The sequence below is a fragment of the Sander lucioperca genome, chromosome 4 (genome assembly GCF_008315115.2).
Source record: "Sander lucioperca isolate FBNREF2018 chromosome 4, SLUC_FBN_1.2, whole genome shotgun sequence".
NCBI lineage: Eukaryota > Metazoa > Chordata > Actinopteri > Perciformes > Percidae > Sander > Sander lucioperca.
The window spans coordinates 34,682,004-34,706,673 of NC_050176.1; the positions used below are offsets into that span (position 1 = coordinate 34,682,004).

The 24,670-nt window shown below is 40.4% G+C and overlaps 1 protein-coding gene across 7 annotated transcripts in view; it reads right to left on the reverse strand.

Moving 5' to 3' along the window:
• Positions 1–9,385: 9,385 nt before the first annotated feature.
• fbxw7 (F-box and WD repeat domain containing 7) overlaps positions 9,386–24,670 on the reverse strand; it is a 128,224-nt gene continuing 112,939 nt past the window's right edge. For all 7 annotated transcript variants that reach the window (XM_031276765.2, XM_031276764.2, XM_031276763.2 and 4 more), the window contains 4 exons: positions 18,524–18,705; positions 16,094–16,319; positions 14,207–14,417; positions 9,386–11,856 (listed from right to left, as the gene is read on the reverse strand). In XM_031276765.2, coding sequence (XP_031132625.1) covers positions 11,588–11,856; positions 14,207–14,417; positions 16,094–16,319; positions 18,524–18,705 — 888 coding nt within the window. In that variant the 3' untranslated portion in view covers positions 9,386–11,587. The remainder of the gene's footprint in view (positions 11,857–14,206; positions 14,418–16,093; positions 16,320–18,523; positions 18,706–24,670) is intronic.

Below are 24,670 nucleotides of genomic sequence, written 5' to 3' on the forward strand. Positions count from 1 at the left end.
CATCTACTTTTGTGTGAATATATGTGTGTTGTCTGTCTGTATATTTGTTTTAATCTTTTTTTAAAAAAAATTATCACCCTGTATTGCATTTTGAATTGCTCTTGTATGCGATTATGCTCTTCAAATCAACCTGAATATGTGTACAAAACTAATTCAATGCTACTGTGACCTCAAACAGGATAATAATCAAACTGTCATACTGCAACACTTGAACGGAGCCATTTGCAGACTTGTATTGGTCCCAGGTTGGATGGAAGCGTTTCCTCCTGGGGAAAAGTGTGATCATGATGAAAGCGTATCAACACCGCAGTTCTGGGAATCACTGCTGTGCAATATTTTTTTTAGATGGTGAGTATAATTAGTGTCCCGGTATTAAAGGCAATTCAAGTAATTGCTCCACTGCATCCTTCCTCTTCCTCTGTTTCTGGGTGATATTTAACCTAAAAGTAAAGCAGTTTTACTCACATACTGGCATTGGCCTTTGGATTGGTAAAAAAAAAGTCTGGCTTACCTCTGCAGTCCAACTAGGGATAAACCTCTCATTCATGTTTTCATGGCAGCCAACTGGCCCTGGTCGTCCAGTGAGCCGGGTAGGCATTACCCTGACCAGACTAACAGTCTTTTGTTAGCAGTTCATTTTATAGACAAATCTCATGGCAAAAGTTTTCAGATTCAGACCGAAAACAGCCCTGCATTAACAAGAGCACGGGGAGCTGTGTTGTATTAATGTGTTTAAAAGCTTATGAGATGCCAAAATACTGCACAACCGTTTTTAATACTCACAGACAATATTTTACAACTCTGGAAATACAGCATTCATGTTACAAAGTAATCTTCCAGGAATATGCACTTGCATGACATGACTGTCCAACGCAGCATCTTGCTGGGTGGTATAGAGTTGCAGCAAAAGTTGAGCCTGGTTCAACTTTTTTGCTGGACGATCCTGCGAGGAGCCCTCGCTGCACCGGCGGACTGACTCCATTCATTTGAATGACAGTGCTGCGTTTTTTCATGCAGGGCTCAAGTCGGTCTAAATGTGACTTTACAGAGCAGCTTGTTTCAGGTGGGCAAATACCTCCACCTGCTCAACCTCTATTCTGTAGAGCAGCGGCTCTTATACACCTGAATCAACCCACCAAATTCAATGGCCAGTGGCTACAGTCATAAAAGTAAAAGGGTGTTGTCACACTTTCGTGAGTACAATGTTCTTATAATTGATAGAAATTATGACTCAAGTATAATAAACCATGGATTTCATGTAAATGTTTTTTAAAAAATCCAGCGTGGGACACACATAGTGTGAGTATAGGCAGCAGGTCAGGGCATCAGGTACTGGAGTATTTTTGTAGCTCGGCTCTGTTGAGTAATAAGCTTGCTCCAGAAGGGCTTGTCATGCCCGAGCTCTGCCAGACCACAGCAGGCAAAGGCAGGCGAGCACCAGCAACAACTTCCACACACAAACACGAGCACACAACTGCTTCAAAATGAAAACAGAGAGCAAATACAACTGCATTTTCTAGACATTAAATCAGTTAAATATTAGACATTTCTGTTCCATACTCATGCAAACATAATAAATGTGTCTCTGAAATGCTCACACACTGTCCTCCGTTGCAGAAAATTGACCGCATAATTAGCACTTGAGGACGACACCACAGGTGAATTTGCTTACTCATCTTCTCTGCAGATAAATGAGAGCACACACCGTTGCACACCTTGTGCTCATCAGTTACCCAAGTGAGGCAGGTGGTGCTGGATAGCCAGCGTGTGTGCCCTCTCCATAGCAGTATGTGCTGGCATCCTCCCCTGCCATACTTTCACCGCCTACGCACACGGGTGTTGCAGATGGGCTCGGGTGTAGCGTGAAGCTGAATGCTCCTTTATGGTCCTCCACGGTAGAAAAACACACGTTCCCGCCTTTAAATCCAACACACTCAAGGTCACAATACTCAGAGAGGTCATTTAGACAACAAAATACTGAGACAACTGCATTTCATGTGCAATGACAATAAAGTTGAATCTAATCTAAACTTTGTCCAACGAAAAATGCCAAACTTCCACTTGTTCCAGCTTCACAAACGTGGCGATTTGCTGATTCTCTCTGTTTCATATCATAGCCAATTGAATATCTTTGAGTTTTAGACTGTTGGTTGGACAAAACAAGACATTGGAAGAGATGAGCTTTAATTGTTGCAGCTCCACTTTGTTTTATATTACTATAAATTTAACATATTTGGGAGTTGGACTGTTGATCGGACAAAACATCAATTTCAAGACTTTGACTAGAAAATTGTGATGGGAATTTTCTGGCAGAATGTCTTTGATCACAAAATCACTAAATCATATGTATGTGGATATACAGTATGTCAGTGTGTGGTGATGTACGACCAGTGGTTTGCATTTAATTCTGTCTCGCAATTGTCAACTTTTTTAAAGGAAGCCCTAAATTACACAGTGTGAAGAGGCGTTAAATCTTTCAGGTTACAGGATAATAGTTCTAACTAATCATTCACAGATAATATCATCCTCTTTCCTCAGGCAGTTTCACACCAACTCACACAGCTCTGATGAGTCTTGTGACCGCGATGACCATCAGGTGATGTCAATGAAAAGTAAGAGAAAAGTATTTAAAATACTTGGAACGGAAGTTAAACATCTCTTGGGTGAGTAAGTAACAAGACATCTTTAAGAATGTAGTACTTCTAGACACTGAAGTGCTGCCACACATACTGGTTAAAACTTTGAAACCCTAGATGCCGTATTTGTGTTGCTGCATCATTTTATCAAACAGAATTTTTTAGACGTCTCGTACATTCTTTCATACGTTTCTCTATAATCCAACCCCACATGGTTTGTAATTTATGGAGACACTGTATATAATTTAAACTAAAAGTCTTGCGTTTGGAGGTCCATGGGATTGTCAGCGATTTAAATGAACGACCCCTGCAGTTTTACCTCCTGCTGTCAGGTTCTTGATGCTGAAGAAATGGCAGTCAGGCATGAATCCCAATGTCAAAGAGATTTCCGCTGATCTGATCCGCCTCATATTCACCTGGCTGTTATTAACCTTGCCTGATTTGATGAGAGAGAGAAAAGGTGAATGGATATTTCTGCTTCTGGCTTTCTCACGCAGGATTATTGTAGTCTAGAATGCCTTCGACACATCTCATTATGAAACACAAGATGTGATTTGGTGCGCTGCTGAGCTGTGAGCAAACAAAGGGAATTCATTCAAATCGCCAATTTTGATGATAACGAACTCTGCATTTCAAAAGGGTTTTTGAGACCTACAGCTTTTTTGGGGGGAGCAAGACAAGTGTAAAGGAGAAAAAGTTCAGACTTGTCAAATTCACACACTTCCAGTTGAGTTAAGTGAACATGCTGACCTCACAGAGGGCAGCCGTCAAGATTAATTGCCAACATCAACATTGGCTCCCTGAAGGATCCAAAGGCATTTGAGGTGTGTGTGTGTGTGCATGGATCAATGGTGAGCTACAATACTGTACCTCCATTCAACATCATCCATTGACAGTAGGTTATGGTGATTAAATGCTCCTTTATCAGTTCTCGGGCTACAACAAAGGTCCAAAATAGGATTAAGCGGAGACACGGAACGCTACCACTGCTAATGCTACGGCCCTTTGAGAATCTGCTGGCAATGAGAAGAGCAACGACGCTGCAGGCCAGGATTACTGAACAAAGAGATGGAGGGATATGGAATGAGGTGCGGGAGCCCCCACCCCCTTTTTATCTTGACATCGAAAGCCCTTAAATGCTTCCCGTACCATCAAAATCTGCTCTGTGAGGCAGCATTCCTCACTCGTTTTTCCATCCTTCATGTCCGTGGCGTGTTGTTTGTCGCCGGATGAGTTAGTGCTGAGGAGCAACAGCAGACGTGGTTCGTTCGAGTGGCGAGAGCAGCGAGAGGGACGTTCATTCATCAAGAGGAAGTGCAGTGCATTCGAGGCAGTAAGTGTAAGGTAGATAAATGGCTAATAACCTCAAGGGTTGAGATGATTCATCACTTCCTAAAATTAAGTTCATTAAAGGACTGCCTGTGGACATACATCAGTGTCTCCTCGTCCAGATGATCTTGTTTGTTACAGTATGCCGTTAAGCTTTTTATCCAAGAAAAATACATTTACATTAGAGTTATTTCCTCATATGAGCACAAATAAATCTGAATTCTGTAGGGCTGTAACAAATTATTATTTTCATTATTGGTTCTTTGATGTGTTTCTTGCAGTGGAGGAAAGTAACAAAGTACTACTTAGTATTTTGAGGCATTTGTACTTTTACTTATTTCATCTTTAAACTACTTTATACTTTTAATAATTATTAAAATTGTTTTAATTGTACACATACTTCAAAACCTGGCGCCTACATTGCCCACAATGCAGCTAGGCCACTGATAGTTTGGTCTGAGATTTGGGTGTGTTAGGCTAGTTGTGGCTAATGTACTCACTTCTCTAACTCCACACCTTCCGATTTTTTCCATTTTCAAACTTGCAGTCTTCAGCCGCAAACGATGCTGACTCAAGTGACGTCACTATTTTCAATTTATCAGATTTCGCACAGCTTTTTTTTTTTTTTTACATATGCAGTGGTACCTTTTAGAGACCTTTTAATCAGACTTTTAATCAGATTGTGCAACATTTCCACACTTCCCCTGATTGATGATTTGAAATGCAGGACTTTGAGTATTTTTACATTGTGGTATTGGTACTTTCACTTTATTAAGGAGTAACCGTTCCACTACGGTTTTCTCGATTAGTTGATCAATCGTTTAGTCTATGAAATGTCAAAAAATAGTGATTAAAATGCTCATCTCATTTTACCAGAGCCCAAAGTCATATCTTCTTGTTTTGTAGGACCAAACCCAAACATATTGAATTTACAGCGATCATAATACTGACAAGCTGCAAATCCTTACATTGGAGAAGCTGGAGCCAGAGAATATTTGCTTGACTAAAACAATTCTTCTTTTAAAATTGATTTAAGTTATGTCAATCGTTTTAGTCCTAAATCATAGATTTGTTGTAGCATTTTGCGTCGGTGCATGAAACCAGAAACACATATATAAAACAAATATTCTACAAACTAGATTACTCTCCTCCATGACCAGTCAGTGGAGCAGAGCTGCTGCTTACACAACACGAGTGGAGCCTGGGAACAACAGGCGCTCAGAGTAACCTTGCCAACCAAAGTGGAAACTCCCCCACGCGTCTATTCATGTGGGGATGTACAGCCATCACTGCTTCCTCACAATACCGTTTATACTGCGAGTGCACACTGAGCTCTGAGGCCCGGCCAGAGACGAGCTATCACTAGGCAACAGGCAGGAAGGGAATCCGCAGCACAGCACAGACTCTGTTACTGCTGCTTCTGTGAGCTGTATGGGCTCATGACAGATAACAGTCGGGATATAATTGACACTGACGAAACAAAAAACCCAGCGGGTCATATTCAAATCGGTCTTCTTCGCTGTGATTTAGATACAGCAGCATGAAAGCAATATGTTCTTCTGTTCTGGCTTCAGTGAGGCTAAAATCACATGAATTATCTCAACAAAAAACAAAGACAAAATTAAGAAATAATAATAATAAATTTTTACAACATACTATACCATGAGTTTTTTTTATCTGTTTTTTGGACGTATTATACTGTCCTTTTCATGATTTTTTTCCAACATACTATACTATGACTTTTTTTTAATCACTTGTTTCGATATACTATACTATGACTTTTACTGTATATGTCTTTTTTTATCCCTTTTTCGACATACTATACTATGACTTTTTTCGACATGCTATACTATGTCTTTTTGATGACTTTTTCGGACATACTATACTATGACTTATCACTTTTTTCGACATACTATACTATAACTTTCTTTTATCACTTTTTCGACATACTATACCATGACTTTTTTATCACTTGGTTCGATACACTATACATACTATGAAATGACTTTTTACGACATACTATGACTTTTTTGATATAATATATGATATAATATATACGATATTTTTATCACTTTTTTCGACATGCTATACTATGACTTTTTTTGATATACTATGACGTTTTTATCACTTTTTTTGATATACTATACTATGACTTTTATATGACTTTTTTCAACATATTATACTGTCTTTTTTATCGCTTTTTTCGACATACTATACTATGACTATTTTCGACATACTATACTTTGACTTTTTTATCACTTTTTTTCAACATGCTGTACTATGACTATTTTTGACATACTATACTATGACTTTTTATAATTTTTTAGTATAGTATATTTTTTCGACATACTATACTATGACTTTTTTCGACATATACTATGTCTTTTTCATGTTTTTTCCGACATACTATACTATGACTTTTTTCGACGTACTATAGCATGACTTTTTAATCACTTTTTTTTTTTTTTACATACTATACTATGACTTTATCACTTTTTTCCGACATGCTATACTATGACTATTTTTGACATACTATACTATGACTTTCTTTGACATACTATACTATGACTTTTTTTATAACTTTTTTTCGATATACTATACTATGAATTTTATATTACTTTTTTGGAATACTATACTATGTCTTTTTTATCACTTTTTTCGACATAGTACACTATGACTCTTTTTGACATACTATACTATGACTTTTTTAATCACCTTTTTTGATATACTATGACATTTTTTTGATTTGAAGTCCAATATACTAAGTGAAAGAGCCTAATATGATAACTTAAACCTGTGTCAGGTCAGATGGCTTGGAGAGATAAGAGAATGATAAGAAGACAGAAGGTTGAGTGTTCAAATCCTGTAGGGTGCAAATAACTTCAAGACCTACTATGTGTTTACGTTTCTCTCATCACTTTTTTCGACATAATATACTATCACTATTTTATCACTTTTTATCGACATACTATACTATGACTTTTTATTACTTTTTCCAACATACTATACTATGACTATTTTATCGACATACTATACTATGACTTTTTTCGACATGCTATACTATGTCTTTTTGATGACTTTTTCGGACATACTATACTATGACTTATCACTTTTTTCGACATACTATACGACTTTTTTATCGACATACTATACTATGACTTTTTTATCCGTTTTTATCGACATACTACTATACTATGACTTTTTTATCCGTTTTTATCGACATACTATACTATGACTTTTTTCGACATGCTACACTGACTTTTTTGATATACTATACTGGGACTTTTTTTTCAACATACTATGTCTTTTTCATGACTTTGTCTGACATACATACTATGACTTTATCACTTTTTTTCGATATACTAGACTATGACTATTTTCAACATTCTATACTATGACATTGTCCGACATACTATACTAAGACTTTTATATGACTTTTTTAATCTGTTTTTTGGACATATTATAATATGTATTTTTCCAACATACTATACTATGAGTGTTTACAATATTCTTTATTCAGTGGCAGAGTGGCTCAGTGGTTAGCGCTGCACCAACAAGTAGGCACAGCAGACTTTGTCCCTTAGTTCGATTCCCAGTCTGAGATCGCCCTTATTGTGTGGAGTTTGCATGTTCTTCCAGACTTTTTTTGGCATACTATATTAAGAGTTTCCTTCAACATACTATACTGACTGTTTTCACTTTTTTTATATGCTGTACTATTAGTGACATACTTTTAGTGGCAGGGTGAATCAGTGGTTGGCACCGCTCCAACTAGCACCAGCAAGTTTCAAGTTTGAAGGGTTAGGGTTCAAGCTCTATTCAGCATAAGAAATAAAATGGCAGAGTTGCTATTCCAGTTCATATCCTGGGGCCTGTTTCAGGAAGTAGGTTTAACAGACTGAGTCTAACCCTGATCTCGGAGTTGATTTACCCTGAGATGGGAAATGAGTTTTCGGTTTCAGAACAGCTGATATGAGTTGGTTCAATCAACTCAGAGTAGGTTCACGCGCGTGCACCACCACAATAAAAAGGCAGCATGAATACTACGATTAACCATGGTAACAACCACAAACAAACGGGTCGGCGGAAATACTCAAGCGCACATACAGCGAGTTAAAAAAGCAACACAGCGGCTGCTGCAAAAGAGAATTTGCGTGGGAAAAAATTGCTGCTAGAGTAAATGTGTATATTCCAATTTAGTGTATATCATATTTAATCACAAGTATAGCCTAATATTACTGGTGAAATGGTATTGAACCTATAATCTATTTCATTTAGGTGCAATACTGCGGGCGAAAAAATAGGCCTACTAATCCCACTGAGGCTGCAGCACCATCATTAACAGAATTATAATTCATAACAATCTTTTATTTCAATGGGTTTACATCATTCACCTGCAATACTGTGGAACTCCTTTTTAATGTCTCTTACTGGTTTGTGTCCAGGGAACACTACAAAAACGTTTAAAAAACATTTCAGAGCGAGTCACACTCTTCTGACGGTGCTTTGCTACAGTGGCTTTACTAAAATGCTCCGCATCACCAATGTTGTTGAAAAAAAACGTAATGCGACACAAATAATCTGCTGGGATGTAAGAGCATAAGATGGGTGACGTTAGTGATATGAGGACGGATAAGGTTATGTAGCCTAGGCTGCATAACAGACATAGGAAGTTATCTGAAAATTAAAATGTCAGGGTTTCAATATCATCTCCCGACACATAACACCTTGCGAAGTAAAGCAGAAGTAATACAGCTTCTTCAACGGGATCGCCGACAAAAGAAAATGCCATGTTTTTAGAAATAAAATGTTTTATAATCTGCCTAACATAAACCAACACAATTTTTTTATTCATGCCGATAAACGGATACAGACTGAATGAATGAATGAGGAAATGAAAGCGCGTTGTGTCAGAGGGAGAAGACAGAGAAACTCGAGGTTTAGTGAAGAAAACCTGCTCCCGACCAGGTTAGGTTCACAGACTCTGTTACCATAGTAACTGACTCTGATGTGAAGTTACCTCTTTCTGAAACAGAAAACCCAGAGTTTCCCTCATCTCAGGGTTAACAAACTCAGAGTTTTCACTAAACCTGCTTTCTGAAACGGGCCCCTGTTAAGTACTGTCAGATGGACCGTGGTGGGCTATTTAAATAAATCTGAGTTGACAAAGTTAAAAAAAACAACCTTCTTAGCAGAAAAAAATAAAAAATTATGACCTATAAAGTTAAATAAAACCCTTCTCAAACCAGAGTAAAATTGCCATTGAAGCAAACACGTTCAACATGGAAAATCTAACCTGATAAACGTTGCCTGGTTTCGCCGAATATGACAGTCCATCATACAAAAGGTTTGTCATAATAAATTTGGCCTAAAAAACCTACACTGTGATACATGTTAGAAGTATTCCCTTTGGGATGTAATTAACCAAATAATTTGCTTTATTGAACATATAAGATGCCTTCACACAGGTAACAAAAACAGACAACTGATATGCTTGAAATGAAAAAAGAAAAAACCCACATTTTATTGCACTTAAGTTATAAGAAAATAAAATTCTAAGTGAATCAAACAAATACACAATCCCTTTAAGGTTTTTTCTGTCTGTTTTTCTTTTTTGCCAGGCAGTTTACATGAACTGAAAAAATAAAACACCTGCAACAAATCTGATTTCTCAAACCAGATCATAAATTAAAACAGGGAGAAAACAACGAGAGGAGATAGAGCAAGATTGTTTTCTTTTTTAATATACAGTGTTATACCACTTTCACAGTTCAGCTTGAGTTGTGACTTGGAGATTGAGACGATTTTACGTTTGGCTACAATGTTTCTGTTCACGTTTGTTGCCTTTGTGTTTTTATTTTTCCTCACTGACAATCCTCGAGGCTGCGACAGCCACCCCGGTGATTTTAACTGCAACACATGTAACACTAAGACTCCTGGCAGCTCGTGATCCTTGTGATGGGTCTCCTCCGTTGCTTCAGACATCTTTGAATGGAACAACAATCACACACGGATACGGACAGTTCTCTCATTCACGTGTTAAAATCAATACATCTGCTAGTTTTTTTTCTTCCTTTGCCAGTCCACACAGCATTTGTACATTTCCCCAAAGAACAGGCTGAAAGAGCGTTGTCCTAAGGAATGTGTTTACAAGTTGCCCATTAACACGCTAACACACACACTCATGCACGCACACACACGCACGCACCCCAACAGTGTACATCCCCTTGTTTCCTCTCTGCAGGCGATCACGCTCCTTCCTCTCAGCCTCGTAGAGGCACGTTTGGCTCAAGTTTCAGTGGCAAAAACAAACAAAATAAAACAAAAATGTTGGATGTTATATTTTGTGATCTTTTGTTTCTTTAAGTCCAAACATATAGAGTTCAATTTGGAATTTTGCCTGGGACTAAAACGTCACAGCAAGTAAAAGTTCCATCTCTCTTTTTTTTCCCCCATTCAACTAGCAGCATAAATACAGTTTGGCCACTGGGAGAAAACAATAGAGGGGAAGAGGCTGGGGGTTCAGGTGCATTAATCCACAGTGCTTAGAGCTTTGCAGCCTCTCGTCACGGCACTGGCATTGAGGAAACCACCCCAGCTAGACCGAAAAATTCTGGACAGCATTGATGTTTATGTGGAGACGGAGCTCCAAACCCAGGTATGTAGAAAACAAAAAGGAAGAACAAACAACTCAGATAGAAAGACAAAGGAAAAAAAAAACCTTGTGACATAATGACAGCAAACCTAAACAGGTTTCTAATACTGGGATTTGTTGCTGTTGGCAACCGCGAAGAGAAAAAAAAAAAAAAAAAAACGTGAGAAACCCCTTTCGTATGATAAACCAAAAACGTATTGAAATTCACAGTTGTGTTTGTGTGCGATATTGTAAAGAAAACTACAGAAACCGAGTGGAGAACAATAAGAACGGAAATGGAGTGACAAGAAACGAGCCTGATTACAGGCTGAACCCTCCAGTCGCCCTCTCTCCTCTGATACAAGCAGCTCTTTAGGTGTGTGGAAATTTACCTTCCTCAATCTTTTCCTACAGTCAATGTTTCCTACTTTCCGGTTGAGTGTATGTGTGTGTGGGCGCGTGCTCTGATGGGAGGGGAGGGGGTGTGTGTCTATCTTTAAAAAATAATATATCTCTGACATCTCAAAATCTGTCAGGCTTGAGCGAAACCAAGTCTCTGTGCGAAGCGGACCCCAAACCGAAAGGGTTGAGTCACTTCAAAAGAGTTCAGTCATCATCAGTCGTTCCTTTCTTCCTCTCTTCCTTCTCCCAACCAATTGTGGGACAGACCGGTCGCGCACCGCCGCCCCGTTTCCAGCCCGATTCCCTCCGACTCCACCTCGTACTGGTTGTAGGGGGTAGAAAGCAGGGCCCGAACACGTGAGAGGGTCGGTGGCTCTGTCAGTAACATTTTCCCAAAGGGGGATGGGGAAGATAATGGTAGAGGACAGGACAGCCCACTGTCAGTGGTGGTGGTTGTAGATTTTGCGAGTTTGGGTGAAGAGTTCTGGGTTTTGGCCCTCTGGTTTCTGGGTGCCTCATCTCCCATTCCCTCTCTATTCCTTCCTCTCCGCGGTTCGCTCTCTTCGTCCTTCCTCACCACATCGCCTCACTTCATGTCCACGTCAAAGTCCAGCACCAGCAGCTTAGTCTCCTCTGTGCCGTTGCGGCTGCCCACCGCACACACCAGCTTGGTGTTGGAGGCCCGGATGCGCCACACCACACCGCCGCTGCCACCGCTCTCCAGAGTCACCAGGTTTCGGATGAACTCGCCCGTCTTCAGATCCCACAGTTTAACTGTGCCATCGTCCGAGCTGGTGATGACAAAGTTCTTGTTGAACTGGAGGCACGTCACGGCGCTCTGGTGCTTGTGGGGACCTGAACACACAAAGAAACAGATGGTAAGAAGGACGTAAAGAAAGGCATCCCCCTGGGCCTCTGTAGTTCCTGGTTTAATTTAATTTTTTTTTAATTTGTAATAAATATGTATGTGATGTAGTGGGTAGAGACATGGATGGTTGACTTCGAAATGAAAGTTAAATACAGAATAAATAACTTACAATAGTAACAAATCTTCTGTTAAACAAAGGGAGAATTCATCTCTTATTCCTGAAGCTGTTATGACAGCGTAGTGAAGTATTCTACTGTAGGCAGGCTTTAGGCTTGGGCCTGTCTCTGTTACAGAGGCTAAGCAGCTTCAGCTACACATCTGTGTGTGTGTGTGTGTGTGTGTGTGTGTGTGTGTGTGTGTGTGTGTGTGTGTGTGTGTGTGTGTGTGCGTGCGTGCGTGCGTGCGTGCGTGCGTGTGTGCGTGTGCGTGTGTGTGTGTGTGTGTGTGTGTTGGCCACACTTTAAGTGAAGATGGCAGCTTTTACTGCCTTCATTGAGGTGACTTTATTTGTGACTGTACGCGTGCAGTAACTTAAGATTTCCATAAGGGCTTGAAATGATATCTTAATTAAATCAATTAGGGTGACACAAAGCACAAACAAGCGCAGAATCAAATGCTGGAAAATTAACTGCTTTTTTTGTTGTTGCCATAGCAGCTATATCATTCATCAGACACATTGAATTCATTTCCTCTTTCACAATCAATTTGCAGACAAAATTTGTTGAAATCTCACCGTCAACAAGCTTTCACTTATTTTCCATTTCTGTCTACAGTTGGTTCAGAGGCTGCGCTATTTACCCCAGTATACAATACTGCTCTGCACCAACCCCCAACATGCCTGCCTCTCTCCTCCCTCCCTTCTCTCCATTACCACAACAAAGCCTACTCCATCCATTACCTATACTCTCTCCAGCTGACAGTGACGACCTTGTTGTCGGCCTATTGTCTTATCAAAACACACTAATGATTAGCAGAAATTGTCCGCTGACCTAATTATATGACCTACAAAGTCCCCCGGCCTTCATCCTTTCACTGTAGTCACCCCCTCTTCACAAGACACGCACAGTCGGTCTTATCCCCCCCTCTCTCTCTTCAGACTCTCACTGGGGCATCCCTTTGTTCAGCTGGGGGGTGTTGGTGTTTGTAGGACCAGCACACAGGGTTGTAGTTTGCTAATGAGGGCATTTAGGGGTGGGGGCGCTGGTGGTTGCTGCTGCTGCTATTCAGCAAAGGATTTCCAACTTCCTGTGAGGCACCAGTGCTGCTACTAATGCAGTTTGAACTATTCAAACACACACAAAGGAAATGAGAGTGTAATCAGGACCAGCAGGCCCACAAGGTGTTGGCTCCGTACTGCCACACACAGACAAACAGGTCATTTACAGTCTGGGTTTTAATTGGACAGTCAGTTATAGCTAAGTCCCATCTTATGCACCTTTTTGTTGTTGTTCAAGGCTTCTATATTTGTATAGTAACAGTTAAGTGTACATCTGAATGGTTCTGCAGCCTGTTGCATAAACTCACCACTTTGTAAAGTCCCTACTTACTCTCGGTAATGACTATAATCCAAAAGTATTGCTGCAGAAAGTGACATTTCACCTACTGTGGTGTATCATTCAGGTGACAAGCTGCAGAAAGACACTACCACCTAGTTACAGAAATGAAGAGACCTACAATAGACTAAAAAGGTAATCTATGCCAGAAGCGACCAATCTCAATCTCCTCTTCATCGACACCACATGCTATGTTCCAAATGTATCTTATACAATTGAACCATTAATGTATCCATTACTTTTAGACTTCTCACCATTTATCCATTACTGGCATCATTAGCGAACTATTTAGGCTTATCTCGCTTGCACACACTCTCGATTGTAACATGTCAGGTGTTGCAGGTGACTCGATATCACTCGATGCAACGCATGTTTGTAATAATAATGCATGTCAAGAATTCAACTTGTGCTTGATGTTTTTTTACTACGGTGAAGATGGCTTAATAACACTTAGATCCTAAACGATGTAAACACCAACAAATGTCTCTGGAAAACCTCCAGATTCTGCTGAAGTAAGTACCTACTGTAAGCAGCGGCAATTCCCATCACAAGTGAATGTCAGGGTCATCATAAATGTCCAATGAGCTCCTGCTGTAAACATCAGAGAATATTTTTCTCTGACATTAGTTCCTACCATTTTTTTTTAACCTTTCCGCCATGACAGCAGTTAAGTTGTGACTTACATCTGCTCGGGGGAGGTGCACATTTAAGTTCCACCTTAACTCTAGCTACATTTAAACTTAAACCTAGCTGGTGCAACAGGCTGCTGGGATGGGAGACTCACCTTGCAGTGTTTGCAGGCACTGGCCCGTCTTGATGTCCCAGATCTTGACAGTGGAGTCTGCGTTGCCTGAGACCAGGATGTTGTCTTTGAGCTCCATGCCGCTGGTGAGTGACTGATGCCCCGTTAGCGTGTGGATGCAGTTGCCCGTCTCCACATCCCAGACCCTTATAGACGTGTCCAATGAGCCACTCACCACGTGGATCCCATCAAACTAGAAGGCAGAGAGGATCAAAAGTTCAGCCCCGACATTTACTGATTTATTCTGAAAGCAGACTGAATGTTGATGAAATTCATTTTAAACTGGCTGAAAATGAAGTTGCCGCTTCAAGATAATAGCAACCGTCACCTTAACTTGATACCTACACAGCATACCTTCTTTCTATTAACAAACTTAAGATTAAACTCACTGAAATGAATCAATTTTATTGATCCGTTAAACTTTCCTTCGTATTCCCATGTCCAATAGTACAACACTTTTAAAAGCCTAACGATGCAGCGTGCTACAAAAAAAAACAATCTATCAATTGTGCAGTAAACAGCCTCCTCGCTGAGGGTGACGGCACTAACTAAAAGTGCACTGTAATCACACAGAGTGGGTGAGAGGACACCTTAAAAGGACACAGAGAGATGAATTTTAATTACACACACACGTGCACGCGCGCGCACACACACACACACATCACAAATCAGTTGTTGATAAATATTTTCACCTAGTAACTGCCATTTGTAATAGTTACCAACTGAAAAAACTAACAGTGTACTAATACACGATCTAAACTGCTGTTAAATAATGATACAAACTGGGAAGGTTTTTAAAGTACAATTTAACCAAAATAACACAATTTAGCCCGAATTTTTAAATGCTATGTTAATAACTTTAGACTAGTCTCGCATTGCCAGACCTTCCTCCACAGCACCACAGAGGAGGAGGGTCTGGCTACTCCACACAGCATTCCGGGATGGGAGAAAAACGTGCTCTTGTTTATTGCCATTTTTTTAAACCAATCACAATCATCTTGGGCGGTGCTGAGCGGTGCCTCTACAAAATAGCCTCGGGAAGGAACTTGTTTTGGTGGAACATGTGTGTACGTTCAAAAGTTGTTTTAGTCGTGCAACAGAAATCTCAGATTGGACAGATAGTCTAGCTAGCTGTCTGGATTTACCCTGCAGAGATCTGAGGAGCAGTTAACCTTAGTCCTCAGAAATCCACCGGAGTTTAGAACACCAACACAAAGAAAGCGGAAGGTGACGGACATCCGAAAAGAGTGTCATCCGGCGGAATTTCCGGCAGAACGAGAGCAATTTGGGAAGTGTTGTCTTGGATATAGACTAACGTTAGACTAAATGACCAAAAAAATGTCCGTTAGGTTAGCATTATCTGATATTTCCCGCTCATTCTAAACGGCATGAAATACAACATACACACTTTTGTTATTGTGAGCAGATAAATAAAACAAAGTAATACTTATATTAACATTGACAGTTAAGTTGAATATTTAATTTGGTTTGTGATGCTACATTGACTTGCCGATTACTTTTCATTGGATGGTGCAATAGTTTCCTAGAAACCAGTTTACAGTCTTTACTAGATTGAAGATTAACTTTTAATGGTGCAACCCTTTTTTTTTTTTTTTTTTTTTTTTAAATCAAATTACTTATTTAATTTAAATTTAACTAGCTACTTTTTAAGACCTTAGGGAGAACTTAACTGGATTTATGAATAGCTAGTGCAACCCAATCCTGCAGTATTTCTAATGCAGATGGTACAGGTCCAGCCTTGAATTTTATCTTGAGCTGGGGAAAATGCATTTGATGTCCAAATGCAAAAAAGCAACACACACAGCATATTTCTGCCCGACTACTGAATGTATGTCTGAAGCTGCTCACCTGTAATGAGTACACTCTGTTGGTGTGGCCCTGCAGCGTGTGGAGGCAGGTCTCCGTCTCGGGGTCCCACACTTTGACCATGAAGTCGTAGGCACCGCTGACCACCCGTCGCCCGTCATACTGGACGCAGCGCACCGCCGCCACGTGGCCCATGAGGACGTGTAAACACTGACCTGTCTCAATGTCCCAGACGCGCAGCGTGGCATCACGAGAGCCACTGACAACCCTGAGACAAAACCAGAAAAACACAAAGGGTCAGGTACATGTGGTAATACATTACATTTTAAGTTAGACAGTCAGGGTTGAAAGTATGAGTCTGGGTGTAGCACATACAGTTAAAACAGTTGAAAGTGTTGTGAAATTAATAGCCTTTATGTTGAGCTTCAATTTCCCAAAGGAGGAACATCTCCCACAAGCTTTAAACAATTAAATTCGATAGTCTATCCAACTTCATTCATACTGTAGCAGCTGCACTGACAGAATAATGAGACAGGTATGAACATTTTCCTTCACTCCTCTGACATCCATTAACCTACAGCGTCACATTCATGTTCATACTTGAAAGTACAAAAACATCCATCCATTTAACTCAAACAGCCCTCCAGCAATGTCTTCACCCAGAATGGAAAAAAAGAGATACATTATAGGTTACAGAATAGGAAACTCCCTTTAGGGAAGATTGTTTATCGAGCTGTACATTTGTTCAGATTATTACTGTTTGTACCAAGGATATTATTTAAGATTATAATTAAAACATGAGAAAGGGAGGATAAAAGTATTCGAATGTGGTCACTGATTGACAACGCTTTCCTTAATTTCCATCAGATTCCTGATACTTTGCTAAAGACTGAGACATTCCTCCATATTATCTCTATTCACAAAAACATGCTGTAAATACACACAGAACACTCTTTATTTATAAAATGCCTCACGGTGTTATATAGATGGAAATCACCAACATGTTATTCACTGTCTGCCTGCAGCTCACAGCATTTCCACTGAGTGAGTAATCAAATGCTACACAAAAACCTTGGTGGGCCCTAAGGCCATAAGAGCACTTTGAGTCTCCGGAGTGTAATACTGAGTGAATGAGCGAGCAGCAGTTCACTTAAGATGGCTCATAGGGTCTATTTAATCACTATGAGGCCGCATGCTCACTTTCATAGATACTGTCCTCTTTGAGTGTTACAGAGATGCTCTTTTTGCTTGGTGCGAGTGCTGTTAAGTCAGGCATTATGATTCTAATAATTACAGAGCTTATGGGCACATTAAAGGAATTGTCCAAATGCTTATTTGGTTTCTTGCTGAGAGTTAGATGAGAAGACTGTCATTTAAACAAAAAAAGATATAACGTGTTATTTGGTGAGCTTTAGAGGCGCCATCAATGGATTTTATTACCTTTGGATAGAGCCAGGCTAGGTTTACCCCTGCCTCCAGTCTTTATGCTAAGATAAGCTAACTGTCTGATGGCTTTAGCTTCATATTTACCATACAGACATGAGAGGGGCATCGATCTTCTTATCCAAGTCTTGGCAAGAAAGCGAATAAATGGATTTCACAAAATATATTAACTATTCCTTTAAGAGAAAGAGAATGTTAACAAATGAACTTTTAGATTTATGTACTGGTTTGCTATAACATTATTTGTAAAGCTCAGTCGCCGCAGCTGAGCTGGCACGCGCCAATGTGACGTCAACCGTGTGTCACGGACAACCGGATGCCAGGACTCTCAGAGTGACTGCAAGTCTCTCTTGTAAACTTACTGGGTTAAGATGAGTTCTTTTATGGTGAATGAAAGGCTTGATCCGACAAAGTAGGTCATTGACGGCAATGCTGCTGCCAATTCTGGCATTGTTTACCTTTTTCTTCTTCTTCTAGTCCGTAGAAAGAGCAACGTCTGTAGCCTTTGCTCATTAGCGCCACCTCCGTTCAGGAGAACACTGCAACTAGTGTCACGACCACCACGCGCGAGTATAAATAGTTACAGTGCTCCCATAGCGTCATATTTGCGTGCGACAGGTTTAAGTAACACATTTAATGGATTTATTTAGGGCTGCAACTTAACTATCATTATCAGTTTCTCAGAAAATAGTGAATAATCACACTATTCTGAAGCTCAAAATGACATCTTAAAATTTCTTGTTCTGTGTGACCAACAATGCAAAACCTCAAGATATTCAGTTTAATATCACATAAGACAAAATGAACCGCAAATCCTCAGACACATGAGAAACTGGAACTAAGAACTGTTGTTAAAACTGTTAATTAACAGATTAATAGTCAATCAACTTAATTAATCAACTTATTTTCAGCTCTAGATGTATTAGTTAAATTTGCATCTTATCAAAAGCACTAAGGTGCCAAAAGACACTACAAAAGAGTTTTTTAATTTTACACTTGATAAAGCTTAACAATGAGATTTCCCCATACCTTTTCTCATGTAGGTGCATGCAGCGCACTGTTGAGGTATGCCCATAGAGGGTGTGGATACATTCTCCTGTCTCTGCGTTCCAGACCTTGAGTGTGCGATCAGTGGAGCCGCTGATAATGATGTTGTCTCGCATCTGGGATGACCACACGCCCCCTGTGTGGCCCACCAATGTGCGCAGACACTGACAAGATCACAAAAGAAGAAGAAGAGTCTTGATGAGTATAGTTCTCACTGCTACTGCAACTTTTGAATGTCTGAAAAGTTTCTAAGACATTTAGGGTGATTTCATTCATATATTTCACATTTGAGTTTAAGAACTCAGAAAAATCTTATATGCACATTTTCCCCCCACTGCGATCTCCTATTGCCTTCAGGGAAAAAAAGACAAGTGCAATGCCTTGCCTTCATTTCTGACCTTTTTTGGGGGAAAGAAGAACTGAGTCGTTACCTACCTGCTGCTGTGCTGGGACGAAATCTCTCCCTGAGCTTTTATAATTGCTTTTACTTATCTGTTGGAAAAGCAGACTATTCATTCTCTTTGCAGAAAGGTCTGACGACTGTCTTCAATTGAAAAATGCCCCCATTTATCCTCATTAGGGATGGTAGTTTAGCTATTGATTACAGCAGTTCTGGAAATATTTCTGATCAATTGAATTTGTGTCTCCACAAGTTTCTAATTTGTTCCTTGATTTAATTATCCTAAATGTATTAAATTAGAACCCTTTGGGGAGAGGAGCGAACTATGGAAGAGGTCGGTGGCGAGTGCTGTGGATCTAGTCGGGTTCAGAGTAGAGCGTGTCAATGAAGTGTTCAACATGTGACCCCCTGACTGCAGCTGATAAGCCGCTCAGCAGTGAATGGTGGCGCAGGGCGAGAGGTTTTTATTGCAGCGAGTGAGAGAGGAAGATGTTGCCGCAGCCTGTCGTCCCCCTCTTTTGTGATAAAGAGAATCACTTCGTTAACTGTGGGCCAATGGGGCATGACCTGACAATCAACCTCACTAGTGTTAAAAGTCTCTCTTGTTTTATTACCATGGTCCTTTTTTTAGCTTTATACAGCAGTGACATGAATAATACTACAGCTTAGGGCTGGGCGATATGGAGAAAATCAAATATCACGATATTTTTGACCAAATACCTCAATATTGATACCGCAACGATATTGTAGTGTTGACTATTGGTGCTTTCACAAAATATTTACACAATGGGTAATATAATATCGATATATTGCCCAGCTCTACTACAGCTGCAAAAACATCTGGCTGAACAACAATTTATTGTGTATTAAAAGAAATATTGTGAAGCATTATTAGGATTATTTACAATGTTCTGACTGTCTAACATAATTAGATTAATAATTATTAGACAATTAATCCACATTTGTAATAAAAATTAGCTGTTCTTCTCGATCACTTAACCACAGGCCTGCAGTTTATTGTAATCATAGTCTCATAGATGCAAGATTGTTTGCGTGAATCAAAGCCAGTGGTCGAGGTTCCAAGAACAAGAATCACAGTGTGTGAATAGAGCCTACTCAAACACTGCGCGGGAAGAGAGAATACCTGAAAGGAAGGGCTTAAGAGTCTTCATCGGTCTATGAAACAAATATAAAATGAGGCCGTCCCTGAGAGTGAAAGATTTGCATTCTTTTAATGAACCTTTTTTTAAACATATGGGGGCTTTCATACCATGCTTAACATTTGCATCATATTTTCTATTCCTATAAAGAAAAACAGTGGGAGAGTATTCACTATAGCAGTCCCAGAGCTCTAGACCATGAAAGACTGGTTATTTACTATAGTTTAGAAAAGCCACATTCTTTGCCTTAGCAGGAAATATCAGAAAATAGGGATTAACAAGGCTAAAGCTCATAAAGCTAATTATTTGAAAAGGTTAAAATAAACTACCACAGGTCAATAAATCTCATTATAGACTGATGCTGCATGATTAAAAGATTACCCTACAGGCTATAGTTGAATCGACATTCAGCATGCTTAAAGGACTAGCCACATGTGGATATTATTTTCTGTTTTGCTCTCTCTGATCAGTGATCGTGTGCAATAATGTATTCGATGGCCTCTTGATAGATACAGTAATGAACTTGGTGAAGAGTTATTTTCTGCTGGGACACTTAAGCCAACTGAGCCACCAAGAGCTGATGTTGTGTCACGTATGCACAGATACACCGTTTTCCACCACAGAATTATCATGGAGACACAAACTCACAGCCTCTGTTGTGCAGTCACACATACCCATGGATAAATGCTTAACGGCTTTCATTAACTTAAAAGGGATACTTTGTTAAATTTTAATCCAGCTCTGTGTCATCTTTGTGTGGGAAGTGTGTTTAGATGAACAGTGTTTGGCTTCCCTCTGTGGCGCCAAAGCACAGAATTTGGAGCAGCCGAGTTCTGCCGAGATCATATCACCGGGCCTTCATGATGCATTCTGTGTAAACCAGCAGATATCAACAGACCTCCGCTGCTCTGCTCAGCTGGGAACTCTGTGCGCTGCGTCCACGGAGGGAAGCCACACAGCATTTATCTGCACACAATGCCCACACTTCCATGACACAAAGCTGGATTTAAATCAGCAAAATCACTTTAATTTGACAAGTAATAATTTCCCTGTCTCCAATAATCTTATATTTACAGCTCAAAAAGCAATCTCTGTTAGTTAAAAAAAGAGGAGAAGGTAATCTGGGTATCCATGCAGCTTAAGCATCTGGCAGAGGACACCTCTCTCTGAGTATGACAGCAGTCCATAGAGGTCTGCCATCTTAGATTGGCCTGACAGCTGAGACTGCTGCTGACAGACGGCACCAAGGACATGCGCTGCTCTGTTAAGCACCCGGCAGCCACCTTCGAAGCGCCGAAATGGGTGCAGCCGTTTGTGTTTGGAAGATTGACATCCTTCACTGAAACTGGAGGACACGCAGAGACAAGGGTCCATCAGGTAAAGACAGAGCCTTCAAGTGTCGTCTAAGCAACCGCTGCTACAGCAGAAAAACAAGCTTTTTGAAATTTCTTCCAGACCGCAAATCTGAACTACAGATGCAAGCTTCAACAGATTCATTTTACATGTTTAATCTCTAATGCAATACTTTCACCATAATCAAATCCCCATTCTCTTACCTGATCGCTAAGCAACGGCCCAGGGCTTTCAGAGCTGTGGAGGCATCTACATATGTGCTCATATTATAATTCTGATTGCCTCACAGCAAGGGTCCAATTTACTTTGTTTTATATAACAAGAGAAATCAAGGGGAAGACAAAACTGACAGCAAACATGAAACATTTTTTGCTTGTTTACAGCTTTGGCAATCCTGTACTGATGAGTATTTGTTGAAACATTAAAATCAAGTTATGTTAATGCAAATAACCCTGTCAATATGATGGGACACTTTGGTGTCCGTGCTAAAAATGGCCAGCGAGTTTGAAAAATATATGATCCACATATATATAGATATTGGACAGATTTATTAAACAATTGCTAGAAACATCTGTTACAATCTTGCCAGCCTCATTACTGAAGCATTATGTAGAGATGTGCTCTGTGTGGAGAAAACACAAGATAACATTGTGACGCAGAAAAGTGATGTAACACCACTTGATTCACCCCACATTGTCCCATCACAGGAGGAATCTTTTTCATCGCTCTAAATTGAACACAAGGTTTCTGAGGAAAGGCAGCACAAGTGGCCAAGAAGAAGTGTTAACGCTGCTCTACCTCTGGCACAACTTGTCTATGGTGTGACCAATTTCTTTTTCCATCTCATCAATTTAAATCCTCTACCTGCAGTGCAAGCTGCCAGAGCTGCATTTCAAATCTCTCCTCTGAAGAAAAAGGACAGAATTAGCTGCGGATCTCCGAGAGTTTGAGCCAGTTTACCCTTGTAATCTATAATCGTCCAACAAACTCATTTTTGCAGGGACTCCTTTTCTCCCGATGAATGGAAAACAACTCGTTTTAGAGCATGTAGCATGTAGAAGACACACAAGACAAGAAAACCACATCTTCAGTCTAATGGTGTCACGCTTCAAAAGGAGAACGTTTAAAGACTAACATCTTCCATCTCTGGTCATCGTGCTGCTATCTCTTATTGATCCTGAGTAAGACCTATGTTCTGGTGTTGGTGGCTGAGCTGTGAAAGGGTACCCTGAGCTTTCTCCGAAGTCCGAGGATTAATGTGAGAGGTAAAAGATGCACCAAGGTCAAACAAATCACTTTTAAATGGAAGACTATAGAGTAGATACCATATGCAAATAGGAAGGAACGGATATTGGCACGTGGATTGGGAGCCACAAGAGACATTCATCCTAGGGCCATCTCAAACTGTGTAACACCTTGAGATCACTGATAGCCACTTTACAGCTGGAATCTCACGGGGACAAACTGATGGCGAGAAAAAACATTGCAACCAGGTCCTCAAATATGCTGGCAGAGACTATATAAAGAATGTTGACAGCAGAGGAAAAACAAATGCAGGTGCTGATAATACCATTGTGTTTTTACTTTACAGTTTTACTGGCATCAACGGTCATTACACCCAAAAATGGTCGACGAGGCTTAATTGGCCATTCCTCTCCAATGAGAGATTCTCTCTCTCTGGAGTTGAGAGCTAAGGAAGCAAAGAGATGAAATCCACAGAGGGGGGTTGTGCTCTGAATAAAGTACCCAAACAGAAACGGATTTAGGCTCATCTCCTCTTCATGACTAATGTAAACAAACAAATCGGAGGTGGATTAGCGTTGTAGAAGCCACAGACAATGTACTGTGCGTCTGTGATGCCGGTCTGAATGCAGGGCGGTTTCACAAAATGCAGTTAAGCCTGCTGGTAATGTGTAGCCTGGAAAAACCCTGACGAACTTCCGGCAAATTGGAGATTTGCTCTGCAAGTCAGACTGGCCAAGAGCCCATTTAAGCCCATTTCCAATTTTTCCAAATCGAGGCACTAATCACAACCATTGAGGTGTGCTTTACACGATGACGATAGCGCAGCGACGGTGAGCAGCTTACATCCAACATAACAGCCACCGAAGAGCAGCAACCCGTTGATGCCCCTGTAGCTGCAACGTCACCCGGATCGTTGGTCTGATTGGTTGAAGGACTATCCAATTGCGCCCAGAGGCATTTGAGCGCCGTCCGTTGGTGACGCCCCTTTGGAAATGGGCTGCGAATGAAGCTTTCCCAGACCCACTCTCAGTTACAACTGAGAAGGGTCTGGCGTCAACCAGGCTAGGTAATGTGACTCAGTGCAGATTTCCACCACCAATATGGAGCCGATGCAGCTGTAACGCGACAACCTTTCATCCAGATGTTAGTCTTTGGCTGAAGGAGAGCCAAATCGTGCTCCATGCCTATCGAATGACCTTGGCGAGATCTGTTCAGATCAGCAAATGCTGGGACTGATATGTGTGTAATCACCAGTTGGCTGAATGCCAACTATCCTGTCTGTTGGGCCAAGTCTTTAAAGCAATGAAAAGCAACAGAAAGAGAAACCTACTGCAGTGTGATCATGCAGAATATCAACTTCTCTGAAGGGTTTTCTTTGAATTTTTATTTTTGTTCACAGTCCAAGCGTATCTCATTTATTAGCAACGTAAAGGTAAAAAGAATGGAGTGGAAAAGACAAATATTCAACAACAGTTCACAGAGGATTTGTTTTGTGAAAAGCTCTTCTGAAAATGGAGTCCAACACCGAGGCATGAAAGCGCTGCGATTCACAACCATCTGTGAACCTCTCTCCAACACCAGAGTACAACCACTGCTTTTCTTTTTAATACACAGCGTAAAGCTGCAGCCAAGGCCTGTGTGGCTGCACCAGCTTCAGCTTTGAATACTAACAACTCTTGCAGACATGTGCTGTGTAACAAGTCCGCAAAACGGAAAAATGTAAAAGGACACACTAGACAAAGATAAATCGAAGATGCAGTTAGGGGTCAGATAGGAAAGCGGTTTTGATGTAAAACACGCTACTTAAAATGACAGGAAGTCTTATAAATAATTAAGATGTGTCCGAATCAACAAGTCTAGTCAACTTGAACTGCATGCTTTAAATCCATGTAACATCTGACAACAGTGCAGAAGAAAAGGAAGCCATTAAGATAAAAGGGGAAAACCGGAAATAGAAAAGCAGTTAACCCA